A 19,511-nucleotide genomic window follows, 5' to 3' on the forward strand; every position below is an offset into this window, starting at 1 on the left:
ATGGCCTAAGTTGGAAGAGGGGAAAAAAGCCCATCCTAAGGCACTTACCAATGGGCATTTCTTGTAAAATATTATTGTGAAGCTCTGCGTGTTATTTCATAATTCCATTAGCTTAATGGTGCATAAAAGACTTCCCTGCTTCCACTTACATACCTGCCCTCCTTCACCCCACTGTGACCTGTTCCTAAAGACAATCTTTCTTGGCTAAACATATTGTTATAGTGTGTGCAGCTTTCCATCTGGGTAGCATATGTTTAAAAATAGACAGGTGTATGTTGTTAGTCTACTTAAAATCATGGATCTGCTGAAGGTACCTATTTAGGGATTGCATCATAGCTAACAAGAGTGTAAAAAGTCATTCTTCCTTGCCCCTTTTTGCAGTTTACTACACAGGTTCAGTAATTTAAAGCAATTTAAAAAACTATGATTCAATTTGCCAAAGCTGGCATATGGAACAATACTTTAAAAGGTCTTACATCATAATGCACTTATTACAGTTTGCTTTTCAAAACAGATCATTTTGGACCCTAAAAGACGTGTTTAGTTGATCAGCTATCCTAAGTCAGAGGTTTATCAGTTATGTCAGAACCATCACGCTTAACTTGATTTGCTTAAAGGCATAGGAGTCTTCAATAACTTCAATAACAACAGCTTTAATATCTAACTTAACACCTAAAATGCAGCTGTTTTTTATACGCCAGTTGAAAGCCCATTTTAAAAGTTACCTGAAGTTTAGCTTCCCTCCTGGAAAAATATCTCAACTAGCATATTTTATATTACTTTTGCCTGATAATTTCTTCAACTCTCACTTTTGTTTAGCATTTAGTATGGTATTTTTTTCATGGAATTATTATGCCAACAGGTGCTCAAAGTACCTGTTTGTTTAGATTGAGTATTGGAGTGTTGCTTAGACTTTGGCCAAATGTTTTGTGGCAAGAAGTTCCATGCAGCACTTTTTAAAACTTTCACCTATACTTTGTGACCCAATTTTTCTTCTTTCACACAGCACTCTATGTTGGGTATAATTTTGAATCATTATGCTTACTTGTCCTTTAATTTAATCAAAGAAAAATCCACTGTATTTTTATAACAGACTTAAATCAAACCCTGTATCTACATATTCCTAAACGTATGGTCGGCAAAATCTATAATTAAAGTGGAACTTAGATTTGTCATGTTCAGATTCCATGTATTTTAGAGATAATTGCAAACTACAAACTGGCAGCGCAACCTAAATGCTGGGGTTTGATTCAAGCCTGTTTTAAACTTCACACTAACATGCATGCTGCTATTCAGCATTTCCAATATTACTTCCAGGCCTCCAACTAGTAGCTTTGATGTCCTCTAAATCCTTGAAAATACACATCTACTGCCATATATACATATAAACATGTGACCACACTGGTTGCTTTCCATTATTTATCATTATTCAGCTTTAATTAGAAACAGTCTATCTCATTAACTGAGAATATTTATTTGCTGAAAAATAGACATATTTCCTCCATTCAAATATAATACAAAATAAATAGAATTAAATCACATAATCTTCTATATAAGGGCACTGTCTCTGCATTTCCGTTAAACTTAGCAGGAGTCCTGTTTCTGCAGAGATGGAAGTATCTGGTTCTGGAAAGAAAAATGCTACTTAAAGTAGCACCTAGCCAGGTGTTAAAGATACGATTGGTCAGAAGTGGAGAAAAACACATACTTAGATGAAGGTTTCATTAGAGTTTGACATAAGCCATACATTACCTTTGTAGCCAGACGACACTCCATTACCCTAGTATTGTAATGAGAAGTTGCTGCTTTATTCATTTCAACACAACTGTTAGCAATAACAAACACTGCTCCACTTGGAAGTCTAACATCAGTTGCCCTCAGAGGACTGAACTCTATCAACTTGGCCTATCAGAAGAAAAATGAATGGTTAGTTTTAATTTACTACTAGCTAGCAGTGCACTTAGTTCTATAAATCATATGCAAATTTGCATGTTTTTTCTCTTGGAAATCCAGGGACAGTTAATGAAGGAAACTGACATGAAACAGCAAGAAAAGAGACTTAACCTCATTGGCCAAGCTGCACATACATTTCAAACCCTTCCCTTGTAGCTGGATTTTAAAATGTTTCCATTAAGTCTTTGGGTTTTTTCAGGGTTTCACAGAACCCCACCCAACCTATTTTTCTTGCCTGTTTAAGACAACAGTTTTTCTTTGATCTACAGAAAAGTACCAGGCCTGGCTGAAGCTAATGTATGTGCTACTAGAAACAAGCAGCTTCACATTCGCTTCCCCTACACTAGTGTCCATCTCCCCCTTACTTTTCTAATTTTCCACTAAATCAAGATTTAGTTCACTGAGGTACTAAGTATTACCAAAATTTTAGGGTTGCCTGGAGACAATGATCATGTTACATACCAATAATCAGAGAAATGAAATAAAATGATATATAAAAAGTAGTTACTGTCTCCTTTCTTCTAAGAGACTGTCTTGCCTCACAGATGCCTTACACAGGCTATGTAAGATGTTCCCAACATTTTGTGACCTTTTTGTGGAATAAGCTAGGCATGCATTAATTAAATAATTCAGGATGTAATGTAATCAAGAGATTAAACTCACATCTGGCTTTTCAGTGGGGTAAGCTGTAAATCATGTGCCCTGCTTTCGCTCCTTAGAATAGATTGTTACTCTGCAAGCAGGGACATCTTACTGGTTTTGGCATTGTTCACCCCCAGAGAGTTCCTTGAGCAGCTAGAGTGCTAAATAAACAATGACAAATCTGCTTGTACATTATGTACAGCATGTGTGTTACTCCCTACCATTGAGATTCTGGACCAAGTCACAAAACTACTATCAAGACAGACAGGCTTGCTTACATTTCAATATACCCTTTAGGAACTGCTACATTAGATCAGAATGTACCACTGACCTGGTCTGGTGTCCTGTGTCTGACAGTAGCCTTACATGGATATTTAGAGGAAATATATAAATAAGTCATATACAAAGCAATCTTTTCTTCTGGTATACTTTTCCAGCTTCTCATACTGGAAAATTATGGCGGTTATACTGACACTGGAATATACATCATACTATTATGTTTAATAGCCACAAATAGACTAGTACTCTATCAGCATATCCAAGAAAATCCTTTTTGAACCCTTTTTAAACTTTTGCCGTCCAATATGTACAGTATTTCTCAATTTAACAATGAATGTTTTGAAAAACAACTTCCTTGTTTGTTTTTAAAAAAGCTGCTTGCTAATGTCATTGTGTTTCTATTAGCGCTTCAGTTATGAAAAACACTGAATTCTCAATTTACCTTCTCTAACCCTTTCAGTATTTTACAAAGCTTCAAAATTTCACCATCAAAGGTACTGTTTCTCCAAGCTGAAGTTTTAAATTATTCAGTCAGTGCTCAAATTGTTCTAGTTATGTTATTTTTTTTTTGACATGGGTGGCCAGAGCTGCATTCAGCTGCAAGTATACTGAAGCAAGGATGCTTTGTGTTCAGTTTACGATTTCTTTTTTTTAATCTTTTCTACCATTTTCTTTGCTTTTCTGACCACCACCTATATGTATCTGAAAAGTCTCCACTTATAAGATCCTCTGTGTGTTTGCCAGGAAAATATGCAACTTTCTTCAGCATTAATGTAGCCGCATGTTTACTACTAACAGTATAAAGCATGAAGGAAAGGTACAGAGTAGGCACAGGTGATGTGAAATCGAAAATAAATGTGTCATGAGGGCACTAGACATTTGGTGTAATTCTAGGAAAGTTTATTTTCTGTATAAGCTCATCCAAGATATGGCAATAAAGCACAAAATCTGTAGAGATATAAAATCACTTCAAACAGATTATAAGCAGAGTAAAGGTCTCCCATGAAAAGCTGCATTCATTTCAGTAAATGTATTTTGACACCTTTTAGGTTTGAATGTTCACAGTCCTGTGCACCCTCTGAGACAGTGGATGACCTTCATTGTAAATTCCACTGCGAACACTCATGCATAACTTGTCAGGTCCTGTGTATCATTGCTAGTCCACCTTCTGTCACCATGTCTAAGACAGCTAAATACCTTCTACATCAGAATTCAGCCACAGAATTGTCTGGAATTACCAAAACTGGGGAAAAAAAAAATCTCCATTGTCTTTCTAACTTGACCTGGCAAAACTTCCTAGAACTCTTTGGTTATAAGAAGTTTCAAGAAAGCATTTTTATAATAATTATCCCATTTGCACTGAATACAAGGCATACCAGCCATTCAGATTTCATTATATGGGAAATCTAAGTTCAGTGATCAATTAGCCACATAGTGTGAAACCTAGAGCTCTTCTAGGGTGCATCTTTCCCCACAACTTTTCTTTTCTCCTTCTTTCCATTTCTACTTTTCACCATCTTATTCTTTCAAACCCGTTGTACCCAATTGTGCACAAGTTTATACATATAACTCCTGTTTTGTTTGCAATGGTGCTTATCCTGCTTGCTGAGTTATTCTATTTTTTTGTCTTTCTGCTAGATATGAAGACATCGTTTACATTAACAAATATCACATTGTTGGTTTAGATTAGAAAGATCCACATACAGTTCCTTCTTCTGCCAGGAAAGAGATTGCCTGGTCCATTCCTCCACCTTCTGTGCCAATGTAACGTTCACTCTTTGTGCAAATTTCTGCAAGTTCCACCTGAAAAAACAATAAATGTGAACCTTCAGCCAAGATTAATGATGATACTTTTACACTGCTTACATAGGAACTGGTGAGAAAATGAAGGAGATAAACGGCAGAGCTGTGAGACCATTCTCTCTCACACACCAAGCAGTATCAGCTGGTATCAGCCAGGATGCCACATGTCCCCTTTTTCCTCTTGTTCTGAAGCAAAAGAGAATCAACTATGCAGCCTCCAGGAGACCCACTGCAGCCAGATGTTTTCCAGAGTAACTTTGTTTAGATGATTGACGTTGGTAGCTTTCCCACCTTCCTTATTTGCCTCACACTCCCCCACCCCAATAGCCAATATTTTGATGATTTATTAGTTGAATCCATATATGTACTTATCTTGTTAGCTTACAGAATGATGGTAAATTGATACTTTATACTATTTTAATACACTAACTCAATAATCAGAAATTATGGATTGAAGCTAACTCAGAAACTCTTTCTCACTGTAAATACTCTAATCAGTGGTGCTTGTCAGTTTGCTTTGAGATACTGTACTCCACTTACATTGTTTATCTGACATCATTTGTAATTATATGTGATTCACATTCTTTTCTGACATTTTAGGCATATCTTTGTGCATTCTGATACTTGCAGGTCAGAGGATACTATGGGAGTGTGGAATATCACTATCATAACTGTCAAAAGTAATAATTTACAGGAAAGCTTTCAGCCATCAGGCCAAGTCAAAACAGAACACAGAGAAGCCATGGAGAATGGCTGAAGAACATAAACTTCTCAAAAGGAAGTAGGTCAAAAGCATACATGTCCTCACACCATAACCCCTACCAGTTTGTTTTTCTAAGCACAAGGTAACCACAGGAAGATGAGAAAAGAACTTTAGAAAAGTTGCAGCCTGTTTCTCAGTCTGGTAGCAAAGTCAGATTCAGATTCCACACTGCGGATGTAGCACCACATGACTTCAGCTAAGCAGCAGGGCAGGGACATTAGCCAGTACACAACTGTAAAAGGCAGCAGATAGAGGCAGTAAATCACCATACTAAGAACAAGGTATGTGCAGTGTTCCTGCCTGCTTGCTTGCTTAATTTCTGTAATGGCACCAGAGACAACGTTGTAAAAATGGTGCTTACATCAGTGTAATCAGGCTGAACTGCTTGCAAACACAGTAACAACCAATTTACTCAGTTCACAATACAGTTATGGTCAATAAGCCTCAGGCTGATAAGCAGAAGCTATCAAAAGAACATTAACAAATTACTCTAAAACTATGCAAACTACCTATCTGAATGAAACGTCAGTGGAGTTTAGGTTGTCATCAGAGACCCACGCTGGTGTTTCTGTTTAAGTGGATCCTGTTATACAGGTGAAAAGACCAAAGGGTTTGTTCAGCTTATATGGGTGCTGTATAGGGTAAACGGCCACTTGTAACACCATTCATGAGAGAAAATAGAAAGAACAAACAGCAAAAATACTCTCCTTTTCTACTCTGCCTTTCCTTTGTGTATTTTAAAAATGAACTGAAAAGGAGATAATACTTCTTTTATACATATAAATATATGTAACATATAGGAACATATAGGAACTTAAAAACATCTGCCAGTGCCTTTTACTGAAGAACAGGTTCCTCAAAATTTGTTCTTCCTCGCTCGTCCCACATCCACTGCATTAAGTCCATTTCCAGTTTGAACCTGGAAGTCTACCATGTGTCCCTGTTTCACTACAAATTGGGAATAATTCTGAATGAAATGCTAATGAATGTAATGCTGTTTTTTTTCCCCACTTAATGCTAAAACTCTCAGCAACGGTCCCACAGAAAGAAAGAACAAACTCTCACACGTGGCAGTCTCTTGATGAACTCCTTTCTACATGTGAAGGAGTGCCTATTTACAAACATCTGTTGCTGAACTGTGGAAATGCAGGCGTGTTCCAGACAGTTCTGCTGAACCTGCCTTTCACCCTTCTGAGAACTGAGCAATACCACATCTCTGACTTTTGCTGCCACTGGCAGGAGACACCACACTGGAGTTCATGAATATTACTCACTGGCAGCAACAGGAACGTCTCCACAGTGGCTGGAAAGACCATGCCAGCACACTGGTCATGCACCCTTAAATAGGAGCTGCGGCTTTGCAAATCTGGCCTGAAGTACAGCTCCTAGGTACTCTCACTGTATGTTCCGCTCTTGGGCACAGCTGCCTGAGGTATTATTTCATTCGCAATTGCCAGATAAAACTTTGCAGAAGTCAGAAGTTGAGCATTTCACCCTTCACTTAGTCTGACTGCATGTCATCTCCATATACAAATCAGCTACCACTTGATTGCTCAAATCATTTAGACTTTATGAGCCTGGGCTTATTAAATAAATATCAGAAGTCTTGCAGAGGAGGAATGTTAGCAATTAGGACAGTGCCACTCCCCCGTCCCTTTACATGGTCTGGTGAATTGTGCCTGGTTAAGCGCTGGGCCTTGCTTCGTCCCAGCTCACCAGCTGTCCAGCTGCGTACGCTGGGTAACAGTGCTGCCTGAGCTTGAGCAATTTTTGTTTTGAAACTCAGCAACGATTGGCAGGACCACCAAGTAGTAACTGGCAAGGGTTGAGAAGAACCCTCTCCACAAGACAGCCCAAGGCATCCCTGAAACATGATTTGGTTTCTAATTTAAACAGGCCCTCGCTGACACAGGCTGGCCTTCTAATACTAGGATGAGAAGCATGTGAATGGAGGGGAAAGCATCATCTGTATATAAAACAGTTTCTACTTACTATTGAAACAAATGGGCAAATGATTGCCTTTTTGCTAAAATGAGTGAGAGGGCAAAGTTCAGAGGAACTGAATTGTAGCATTGGAATTGAATGTGAAGACTAAATTGGAGAGCTTTGTGTACATATTTGATACTTGGAAAAGGACGGTCATATGGCTGAAACAGTGAGCTGAATGTCAGAAGGTCTGGGCTCAGTTTCTAGCTCCACATTAAGTTTGTTGTGATTCAGGGAAAGTCCCTTTAACTCATCATCACTCTATTTCCTCAATAAAATTAGAAGTATCTTCCCCTTCTTGGTAATTAGTAAGTACTGCTTGGGATTCTTAGATGATAATGATGTAAATATATGTGACTTCATTACTAGAAACTGAAAAAACGTTTTGCTACATGAGTTCTCTGGCTTAAGGCTTTGACATAAAACTGCGCAAAGGAAAAAATTGCTAGAACAGTGTAATAAAAGGAGATAATGAGTGCCTGTCCCAGGGCAATACCTTGTTTCCATTCAACGTGCAACACATAGAAGCCCCTTAAGGCACGGCCTGTATGAATCCTCTGTTATTTGCATCTCATGACAGGGTTTGTCTCACCTGTGAAAATACTGAGCTTCTCAGATCCCAGATTTCACTGCACAGTTTGGCAACATCTCAAGTGTATGTCTGAACAGTACCTTGGAATGCAGCATTTACTTCCCCCTGGCTACACCGTGGTTCCTGCAGGGTTAACTCGGAGCGTTCTCATAGCCAGGTTTAGGGGAACCTCACCCCAGGCTCCACTGTGGCATCACCTACCAGGCAGTTAAGTTCAGAGGTTGCCAGCCACTCCTCAGTAGGGCTAAAAGTACAACTATCAGGAATAACTAACGTCATTCCTATTGAGTTCTCCAGTAGCAGAAATAAGCCCTAAACAGGTGTTCTTGCAGAGCTACATGAAAGGAGACATTTGTTCTTCATGACTCACTATGGGAAATAGCATTGAAAGACTAAACCCCATCTGCACATAGACTACATTTTCATCCCTTAAATTATGATCCATATGTAAGATCACCTTCTGCTAATCACAAAATATAAATAGTTCTATGCACCTGAGACTCATGAGTGTAAGTCTCATGCCATCCCTAAAGCACTATTTCAAAAACATTAATAAATCATCATTTAAGTCTCCATAGATTTTTACATACTTTACTTTAAAAGCATTCCTATAAGGCTGCTGTTATCTTCAATTTAGATACAGTACAGATATTTACATGATTTGTTCAAAGTCATACAAAGCCCAAGTAAGAATTCAAAAAACTCCCTTTTTCCAGTATTGCAGTTTATTTCTCCAAAGAATATGGTCTCAGGGAAACCACTGCAGAATGGGTTTAAAATCATTTTAAGATGATGGTAATGAAAAGTGGTACAAAACGATACCAAAATCAAAGTACAAAGGGGTCTGAACAGCAGCATTACAACTAGAAAACAAATGATTTCGTTAATCAGATGTCCCAGCTGTCTGTGATCCACATATGCTACTGCCCTCCAAATTTCTTTATTATTGTTCCAGGGAAGTTGTTCCAACAGGGCAGGCTAGACTAGGACATCATTTGTGAAGAACATCTATCATGAAGACAGTCCTAAGCCATCACCTACATTTTTGAACAAGCAAAGTGATACATTTAACATACTTCAAAAAGTAAAGCTCAAACACCAGGATATGTTTTCTTTGATTTCATCCCCACCCTCAAATTCCCTCCACCCTAAATCCTAACCCAAGCCAAGAATGGAGGTATATATAATACTCCTGAGTAAGTAACAGGTTGTCAGTTAGATAAAATAAATTAAAAGTCTTGGGTCAGAATAGAAAAACGTAGACTATATTAACAAAACGTAGACTATATTAACAAAAAGAGACATAGCAGGTCAGACCAAAGCCACATCTTGTTCTGTATCTTATAACAGAAAGTAGCATCTTAGTATGGAGCAAAGGCCAAGTATAGAAGACATTTCCCCGAAACATTTTTTTTTTGATGCACGGCTTCCTGAGCTGAACATGAATTCTGTACACTTAGAAACCAATGATGGATTTATTATACATGTATATGAACTTGTCCAGACTCCCCTTTAACCCATTCACAGTTTTAGCATGTGGAACATCCAGTAACAAGGACTTCCACAACTTCTCAGATAATAAGCATCTCCCGTGTCTGTTTTGAACATACACCTGACTAGCTTCATTTGATACCCTCTGGCATTGTGAGGGGTAATGAACAATTGATTCCTATTCACTATACCAATTGCATTAATCATTTCACCTTATCACTTATCTCTCACCTCTTCTTCAAGCTCCTTCTTCCAAAGAGTCCTAGCTTACTTTTATGGAGTTCATCCTGTACCTTTAATTGTCCCTGTGGCTTTTTACCTGAACCTTTTCCAGTTTAATTATCTTGGTTTGTAAGAAAGGACAGAGGCAGACTTCCAGCTTTTCTAAGACTATCTCGGAGAAAAATTCACTGTATATTTGTATCTTTTTTTTTTTTTTTTATCTTTATGTGGCAAACAAGCCAAACAAGCCACAAAATGGTGGCTCATATGGTACATACGGCAATGCAGCCTCTACCAGTTAGCAACCTCAACTCTTCCACCCCTTTCACTGAGGTTACTGTCCTGACACTCCAGTCAATAGGACAGGCTATGCAACCACGTCAGCCATGGCAAAATCCATTTGCTAAACATGTTTTGCAGTGGCATGGGTGAAGCACACTGCTACTTTCTGCAGACCACAGTGAAGGCTGTAAACATGAGCCATAATAAGCAGGGAAGCTGGAATGGAAACTTAAATATCGAAACTTAGTCTAGCAAGACTAACCTAGAGCTATTTTGTATAGTTAGTTTGTTTAGGCTCTGAGCACATGAGAGGGACGAGCAAAACATGACAGTAATAGTAGCTGGTAGTGAGTTAAACCTTGAAATCTCCCTGCTGATCTGTCAGGAAACACTAAATATTGTAGCTCTTGAATGCCAGACCAGCTATGATACATACAAACACAAGCAGTACTTTTATATCTGTTGGCAAGTACACATGCCAGATTGGCTGTGTGTGCATGGGGGATGTTTAGTATCAGGGAGTTACATGAGATACTAAGTTTAACATTTTTGTTGTTTATCCAATATAAAAGATACAGCACAATAAATGAGAATATCCCTGAGATGAGATGAGAATAAAACAATACAAAGCAACATCATTAGGAGTCAAATCTCAGTGCATACATTTCACTCACTTGCCTGATAAGCAATTACACATTTAGAAATATAAACGAAGCAATAACCTACCAAGGAAGCTGCTGTCTCTTAAGCGTTTCAAAACTCAACTCAGGTTTTAGACATCTTTAGTTGGAGCATTTGGACAAAGTGAAAATTAACAATATACAAAACCTTCTTCAGGCTGCTCCTTACTTCTGCACTCTTTTCAGAAGCTTAATTCTAAATTATGCTCAGAATGTATCCTATTGCAGGAGGCAGCACTTACCACTTTGTGTATCAAACAACTGGCCCCCATGTGCAGGCATAGGCTAGCCTTTGATCTAAGAGCTCTACTACCTACCTCTGCTTTTTGTTTGAAACAATTTAAGGTTCTCCCTGATAAGGAGCAAGTCAATCTTGGGTTACAAGGAAAGAAATTACTAACACTTAAACCTGTTTTATCTTTGAGCCACAAGGTTTCCTATCCAGCATGCAGAAAGTCTAATCTGGGAAATCATATTAGTGGAGATATAATTTAGTCTGACAAAGAAGGGTTGTGATTTTTTTTTATTTGTTGCCTTATGTGTAGTTACTCTAGATAGAGAGATTACTTGTAATAAGCCCTCATCAATAGCGCTGCATCATGTTACTTTATTTTGTTGTTTTTTAATGGAAAAAGTGGATTGTCAGTAAAATGATACTTTTCACTAGTGTGTATTTTTCACTGTGTGTTTACTTTTCAATATGAAACACCTACAATTCAGGTTTTAATTTTCAAATGAATATTTCAAAAATGCTGAAGAACTGATAGAAGAGTATTTCTCTATTTCCAGGCACAATCCACCATTGTGTTACATTTGACCTTTTATACCCTGATACTTCAGTAGCATGTCAACTCACGAACCACCCAGTACAGCTTATTTGATTCTCTATTGTCTTATCATTTATTTTAGTTTCTTTCAGTTTGATATTATTGATAATGACTATGAAGGTTTAGACAGGCAAAGATATTTAGGTATAAAATGTGTAATAAAACGTGTAATAAAAATGAACAAAAAAACACTTACAGAAGTTTTCCTAAAAATAGCAGCCTCCTAGGGAATTATTTAAGTGAGAACAGACAAGGGAGTTTCGACTTCAATAGTTCCCTTGCTCACAAAGAGGCCAAGGGCCAACTGCTCTGATTTTCACTCAGTGCAATGGGTCTGGACAGTATGTGAACTGTGACAGAATTTGTCCCTATATAACTGTCATTGTCAATATGTTCCATACCACTGATCAATCCCTTTCAATCTCACACAGACCTTTAAAGAAGTAAACTTGTGTAAGCTTAAACCTCTTAAAAGAGTAAGACAATTAGTGAGTAGGAGACAGGCAAATATTTCTTAGTAAAACAGAATTAGTGTTGCTTAGTACTTTTTTGGAACAGCTTACTCTACATTACCCAGAAACCTGATATATACAAATCCAGAATGACAGCAACCAAAATAAAGCAGCCTTCTCTATAAAATGATAGTATTAAATTACATCTACCTCAGTGGTTTTATGTAAGTTAATTCCAGCCAAAGTTAAACATGCTAGATTTTCTATGTATAACAAGGCAGGAATAGTGATAGCTAATGTTCAAAATGGAAAAAAAAAAATCCCGTTTTAAAGTTTACCATTCATGAAGGGAAGCTCTACGAAGAGAAGAATTCATTAATGAGAGTTATTTTTAGACTGTCATTTTCAGTGCTCCAAAAAGCTATTCAGCATGCATATTTAACTAACTGGAGTATTTAAATATCTATTGATCTATTGAGCCCAAAGTCCTGCATGTACATTTAGTTTCTCTACAGCAATACAGTAATGGCTCTGCAATGCAATTTCATTAATGCCTTCTCTGGTTTAATCTTAAAAGTCAGACTCTGTTACTTCTCTTTACAGAACGTTGGTCATTTTATGGCAAGTTTAGCACCCAGGAGATTTTCTGTGAAATCCTTTGGGGTTCACAGAATACAGGACTGAAAAGTGAGAAGACGCATCTAAGAGTAAAAAAACATTTTCCATCACTTAAGTCACATTTAAAGTTAAGTTAGATGTTGATCTTTTATTTCTATCTTTGCATGTTTTATATGTTATTATATATATATATGCATGAAAATAACTTCTGAAATATACAACACCATGTTTCATTTATTAGGGCATAAAATTATGCCCAAATTTTGAGGTTATTTCTACGACCAGGAATATCCTTATTTTTAATATCTAGTCTTGACTAGGGATAGATTGCCGAAAGTTACCATCTGCTTCCAGTTTGCATACAAAATCCCAATTAGCTAAACTTCATATATGTTTTGCAAGGTAATTATCCTTACTTTTTTCAGAAATAGGAAAGAATTTGTCAGATAGCATCTGAATGTCCTCATAACCACAAAAATCTTAGCTTGACTTCGTCTGCCCTCTAACATACTCAAATAAAAGGTTATCAATTTGGTTGATGAGAGATTATGGCCTTTGATTACTGTTGCTCTGAAGTACTCAGTTTCCCCTTGATTACAAACACACAGTCAAATTTAACAAGTTAAAAAACCACAAGCTTTAATTCCATAGGAAAAGAAAGGATTTTTAACATTTCTCAATATTAAAAGTACTTTAAAATACAGCATCTAGGTACCATTTTCTGTGTAAGCAACCTGAGGTTCTTACATAAATCATCTGAGCATGAATCTATCAAACATTTTTGATGCAGCAATATTATAAAACGATCCTAATCAGAATTACCAGCGCACATTAATAATTTCAAAGTCACACTATCAGTATGACTACTCACAGATTTTCTTGTCAAATATTAAAGCCCTACTGCATATCAGGAAAATTATCAGGAAGGGGTAAAGTAACCAATTCATGTCCTTTTCTTATCATATACAGGCTTCAGAAATAAAGTAGAGATGATTCATGTTGGTCCCTCTTTTCTCCCACTGAAATCCATGACATTACCATGTAGTGTAGCTGCTTAAATACAAGACAACATTGAATGTTTTGACAATCCCACACTCCAATTCAACTGAGCTGTAGTGTGATAATATTGAAGCCCATAGACACAATGCCACTACAGATTAGATTTAGGTCCTTTAATCAAAATTCTGTCTGACTTATAATATAATTTAACTTCCTATGCTCAACATTTCACATTAAATTAAATAAACCCAATTGGCTTTATATCTATTTTTGCCAATAAGTATGTGCACAGCTGCCCAGTCTTGAGCAACAGAAAAAAATATTAGGGTGGCTGAAGAGAACTTAGTACCACAAGATTTAACATTTGGACAGCAACACTATCATCACATCTTTCAAGTAAATATAGTTATTCAAATGTACTAAATGATTTTCTGTACTTATTAATTCCTACCATGAAACACAAAGCTGGGACAATTTAGAGCATTATTCCATTTCCTTTACAAAAAGTATCTTTTCCTGATGAAAACTTGTACAAAAGATTGATTTTGTAACACTAAAATAAAAATCACTTTAAAATCAAAAGCTAATACTGAGCATTGCTGTTCTTTGAGAGATGCCAGCAGCGTCTTAGACTGGTATCCTGTTTGGAGAAGAAAAATGGATTCTTTTTAAGGATCGCATTCTAAATTTTCCATCTTGCTATTTCAATGCTGTTGCACTGCTGCAACTGGTTAGCACTGCACATCTGGCTGAATTGTCTTGAACTAGTATTTTCCCTAAACTATTGTGTATGTGTGTGATGGGTTTTTAAAAAAATACTGTATGCAAACTGAAACAATGCCCTATTGCAGACTGCTACACACAATAATTAGAGAGCATATTTTTTTCCTGATTTTGTTTTCAACGTCAGGAAAAGAAAAAAAAAAACACAAACTATTTTTAAATCAAGCCACCATGAAATTCTAACTATGTTTGTACAGTATTTTTCGTTTAGGGGTTTGGTTTTTTTTGGTGTCTTAATCTCATAGGCCCAAACATCACACTGGAAGTGTTATCTCACAAAAGCTCTAAATTTCAGCAATTTTTACTCTACAGCTACTATTTTAAACATAGATTTATCAGGAAAGAGAGAGCATGTAACTCAAATATTCTAATAAAAACAGTTTCACAGAAGCAAAACAGATAAATGTTCCATTCAGTAAAAGGTCAATTTTTCATACCTTTGGCTACAGAAGCCCTACCATTCAGCCAAATTTGATTCCAAAGCCAAAAGTTTCTGTCCTGCTGTTACAGCCCATAGTATTAAGATTTTGCAAAGTCCATCAGACTAATGAGGGGTAAAAAGTCAATCTTTTCTCATAAAATTACCAAGACAGCCTACTCTAATGACCAAATATTGTTACTTATAAATGCTACCATTTACAATTTTTGCAAATCTAAGCGTTTGAAAATAAAATAAAAAATAAAATAAAATAATAATAATAATAAAAAAAGATGGGGGTGACAAGACAAGATAAGTGACTATTTCTTCCTTAAAACTAAACAGAAACAAATATCCAGAGCCCTAAAAATGTAAGATCCTGGTTTGCTTTCTAGCAGAAAGGATCTGGAATACCCCTACTTCTGTTCAGCTAAAAATTTCCCTGCCATGGGGGAGCTCCCAGCTGATACACAGCCAGTATTACTAGATCCTGCACAGATACCATTTGACACCAGCAAAGGCTGCATTAGGAACTGTAAAGAAGTCACGAGAGCACGTTTTATACTTCTGAGGGCTCACATGCCTAGATTACTCTAATTTATACTCAGACTAACACTGTCTTATATGAGGCAGTTCCACAAGACTAAGCAGAAGTTCAGTGCAACAGCGAACCTGGATCTGGCTAGATATAAGAGGTCTCTTAACACTAAATAACAAATTAACCAAGAACACAACAGATTTGGGAAAAGTTTGAGCCTAAACAAAAGTAATCAGTCTACAGAGCTGCCATCCTCTGTCTTACCCAGCACAACCACGTGTCTCTGTCTGTACAAGCACACAAAATCTTGGACATGTTCTTAACTGCTCCTGTGTTGGCTATTGGGAATTCTCATCTGTACATTAATTGCTCATTTTTCATCACAAGTGCAAAATACTTGGCTGCAGACAGCTGGAGTTCCTGGCAAAAATGTGAAATTGTGTCTGTTGTGTTTGTGCAACTATATTTGAGACACAACATCAACTTTCAGCACCTTTTCCAACCAGCAAGCAGAAGGAATTTTGGTTTGATTGAACAGGACACACGAGGAGAAGGAAAGACATTCAGTAGAGTCTCTGTCTTCCTTTTGTTCCTCCACAAGTTTCTATAAAAATGCCAAAAGAGTTTTGCACCTTTCTTCAGAAAAAAAGTCTGGCATAATGCCAACCAGTACTCCCAAGCCATGCGTAAATTTACCTCAAGATACACACTGTATCATTTATTCTCGGGAGAAAGCAGTATTTCTTGGAATAATGAAAACCTGGCTTCTGGTTTTCCACTTACAGATTTCTACTACCTAGTAAAACTTGGGCTTTCTGACTTCTGTCAGTTTTATGGGTTTTGCAGATACCCAATTCCTCTCTGAACACACGCACTCCAGTGACTTTGATCAGGAGTTCCCCAGCTTAGCTCTTTTGGTTACCACCATCAGAGATGGTGCTGACCTGTGTGATAAGACCATCTCTGCAAAACCAAAAGCTTCTTGGCAAGCCAGGTACACATCTATACTATAAAGAAGCACATCTGTCACTTCCAACCCTCTTCTTGCAAAGCTGCACTCATCTAACGGGGGTCCCCAGTTCCATGTCTTCCTCTACCATCGCACTATGTCTCACCTCACAAACTACAGCCTCTGTTAAACACCCACTCCCTTACTTAGCCTTTGACCACACGCTGCACCAACACAAAGCAGGGTGACAATGACTGTAGCCACATCCTCCTCCCTGGAAAGCCAGTGCACCTTGCCAACCCTGCTTCTTGCTGCCTTAGCCCTGCTTGATACCTTCCTGAAGCACTTTGAGTTGTGCAATGTGGCTTGGAGAACTTACTGTTGAGCAGATTGCTGCAGCTGCAGCAACATCGAGGAGCAAGCCACAATGGATCAGAAAAAGCTTTCTGTGTGGAGCTGTTTACCTTATGGCTCCGATAAGTGCTTGTATACAAGCACTGTTAACAGCTGCCATCACCATGTACCACTTTAAGTTGGCTTTGTACCACAACGTGGGAATGTCTGACTTAATTAGACAATAGGCACAAATATGTGTAACAGTCACATTTAGATCTGTTTTTTTCTCTTCCTGACAATGTTCTAATTTAAGATCCTAGTTTCACTTAACCAGACATTTTTACTGGAGAGAACTTCATTCCCATACAGCACTTTCAAGGACCATGACTCCTCCAGAACTTTTTATTACACAAGCCAAATTCTGCTAACACTTGTATTGGTAACAGGTCACATACTTGGGGTTTGTTTTTAGACTAATGTTTGTTTAAAAAAGTGAGGAATACATTTTGGATTATAAGTATGTTCATTCCAAAAAAACTGTGAAAAGAATAAGAAGAGTCAGATGGAAGAATTTTACCTCTGCTTTGTGCTGATTATATAATTTATCAAGAAATTGTTCCACAGGCCTCCAACAGATGCTATGCTGTTGCAGCCATGAAAAGTCATTCAGGGAGAGGGGTAAAGGCCTCGGGGGTGTGGTCCACATGCTTTAGCACATATATCCTCAGTCCTGGCCTGCAAATAGCACATCTGGTCCAGGCATGGACCTCATGGTTGGCCAAAACACAGGCTTACAATAACGCTCCTTTTTTTCAGCTTTAATGTAAGCCTGTTTTCTTGCCAAAATCAAATCCTGCCAAAATTTGGCCAAAGATGTTTGCTCAATTGTGCAATATCTTAAGTTTATATCCAACAACTCTTTGCAAAAACAATTGTATCGTGTTTTTAATGTTTACAGGCATTAACAATATTTAATTTTACGTAGAATTTTACTGCTGACACTCTTGAGTTTTACAGTAAATTACCTTAGAGAGGGTTTTTCCATTAGCTCTTAGTGTCACGAGTCCTGCACAGCACACCAAAGCACTGGAGCTAGAAAGACCAGAACTTGGAGGGATGGTTCCATCTAGCAGACAATTCATTCCAGTTGGGTTATTAAGACCAAAATGTTCCTAACAATGAAAAAATAAACAATCTCAGTTTCAAGTACTGACAGGCTCAGGCTTGCAATTATCTGACACTTAGAAAGAGAATCTTTCTGCTGAGTTGCTGGAACCAAAGACCTGCTTCTGGTATCTCCAAAATAAAGTGAAATTTTCATGCTATTCTTTAAGAACAAAGCCAATGGTAAGGCTTCAGCCAAAGGTATGTCTGCAGTTCCTGTACACAAACATACATGGACTGACAGAACTGCACCCCAAGCAGAATTCAGTGTGGGCTAAGTGCCCAAGAATTTACCAAGCTTCGTGGGTGGGTTTTACAGCACTGGCTCAGCTCTGAGCTGTCATGGTGACAGTACCGGAGGTTACCAATCATTTGACACCCTCCTTTCATCCTTTTTTCCTCAACTCCTCACTAAATGCATCCCAAAGAGTTTGCAGTCCACTTCATGCCTCACTTTTAATGCTGGCATGTAGTATTAGGGAGCTAATCATGCTGATTAGGAACTAGTATCCATGCAGCTGTGTTCAGAGCCAGATACTCTTATCTCCTGAAGCACCCACAGGACTGGCACTGAAAAAAATATAATGGTATTTGAAGAACACTATGCTTTAGGAGGCACCAGCAATGATAGATCTGTCACGCTAATTTTAGAATAAAATTTGAGACATTTTTACATACATAACAAATATCACAGATAATATATGTAATAGAGAAGTCATAAATCCTTGTGTACATATCCTTTTAATTACTTTTTAGTTGTGTCTTTTTATCTAGCATAACTTTAATATAAATTTCTCTCTTTTGTTAGTTAGAAGTAAACACGCAGTACATACTAAAAAAGCTTTGCACATGTATGGGAGGTATATGAACAACTATATTCTGATACAGACTTATATGTCAATGAACTATATTAAAATAATCAGAAAAATAATCAATAATGAGAAAAATGGCAGTGTTTCCATACGGAAGCACCCACCTTCAAAAGATTTCTACTACTTTTCCTGAAGTATCTTCAACCATAAATACCAATGGTAGAGATCCGCAAACACAAAGCACCTCCTTTAATGTTTTCTAGCATCACTTCAAATTTTAAATTTCCTTTTCTCCAAACAGAAGGGAATTAATACCTGAAATACTACTGCTGCCCTTCATGAGGAACACTAGACAGGCTTGTTCAAAAACAGAAAATGATTGAGTAACCAGAAACTGATCCACAGTTTCTGGACTGTCTTGAATGTGAATCAGGCTTGCAAACTTATCACGCAATGTTTAAATAGAAAACGTATTTTGGTTTCAAAAATGAAAATGGACTTTGCCAAGTTCTGCAATAGTTCTGTCCCAAAAGGATAGCATGTTCAATTTAATATAAACAGATTATCCCGCTGGACCCTCTAAATACTTGTATTTCAGTGTTTAAGTCTGTAACATTCATGCTTATTTTCTGCCAGTGCTTGAGTCTGAAAACCTGCTTTGCAAATTAACCTTCTGGTATAAAAGCTTGTCCTTAGGAAACAAATCTCAGTAGCAGACTGCAAAAGAAGGAAAGGCAATTGGTCATGCTAGCCTTAATATAAGAAAAGATATATTGAAAATAAACTTAATCTATATATCTACAGTCAATACAATTTAAATGCATGTGTTACTGAGCTATATAAAATTGAAAATACTCACGTTACTGCAAATGTAAGTAATTTATAGGGATCTAAACATAGCGGGGGGTCTGTTTAGGAACTA

General features: G+C 37.4%; 1 protein-coding gene across 4 annotated transcripts in view; it reads right to left on the reverse strand.

Moving 5' to 3' along the window:
• GALK2 (galactokinase 2) overlaps window positions 1-19,511 on the reverse strand; it is a 52,992-nt gene that overhangs the window by 21,824 nt on the left and 11,657 nt on the right. For 3 of the 4 annotated variants that reach the window (XM_068695999.1, XM_068696000.1, XM_068695998.1), the window contains 3 exons: window positions 17,639-17,785; window positions 4,579-4,677; window positions 1,753-1,905 (listed from right to left, as the gene is read on the reverse strand). In XM_068695999.1, the coding sequence (XP_068552100.1) occupies window positions 1,753-1,905; window positions 4,579-4,677; window positions 17,639-17,785 (399 nt within the window). The remainder of the gene's footprint in view (window positions 1-1,752; window positions 1,906-4,578; window positions 4,678-17,638; window positions 17,786-19,511) is intronic. The other variant, XM_068696001.1, reaches the window with a different exon arrangement.

Source organism: Anas acuta, chromosome 12 (assembly GCF_963932015.1).
Source record: "Anas acuta chromosome 12, bAnaAcu1.1, whole genome shotgun sequence".
In the NCBI taxonomy this organism is placed as follows: Eukaryota; Metazoa; Chordata; class Aves; order Anseriformes; family Anatidae; genus Anas; species Anas acuta.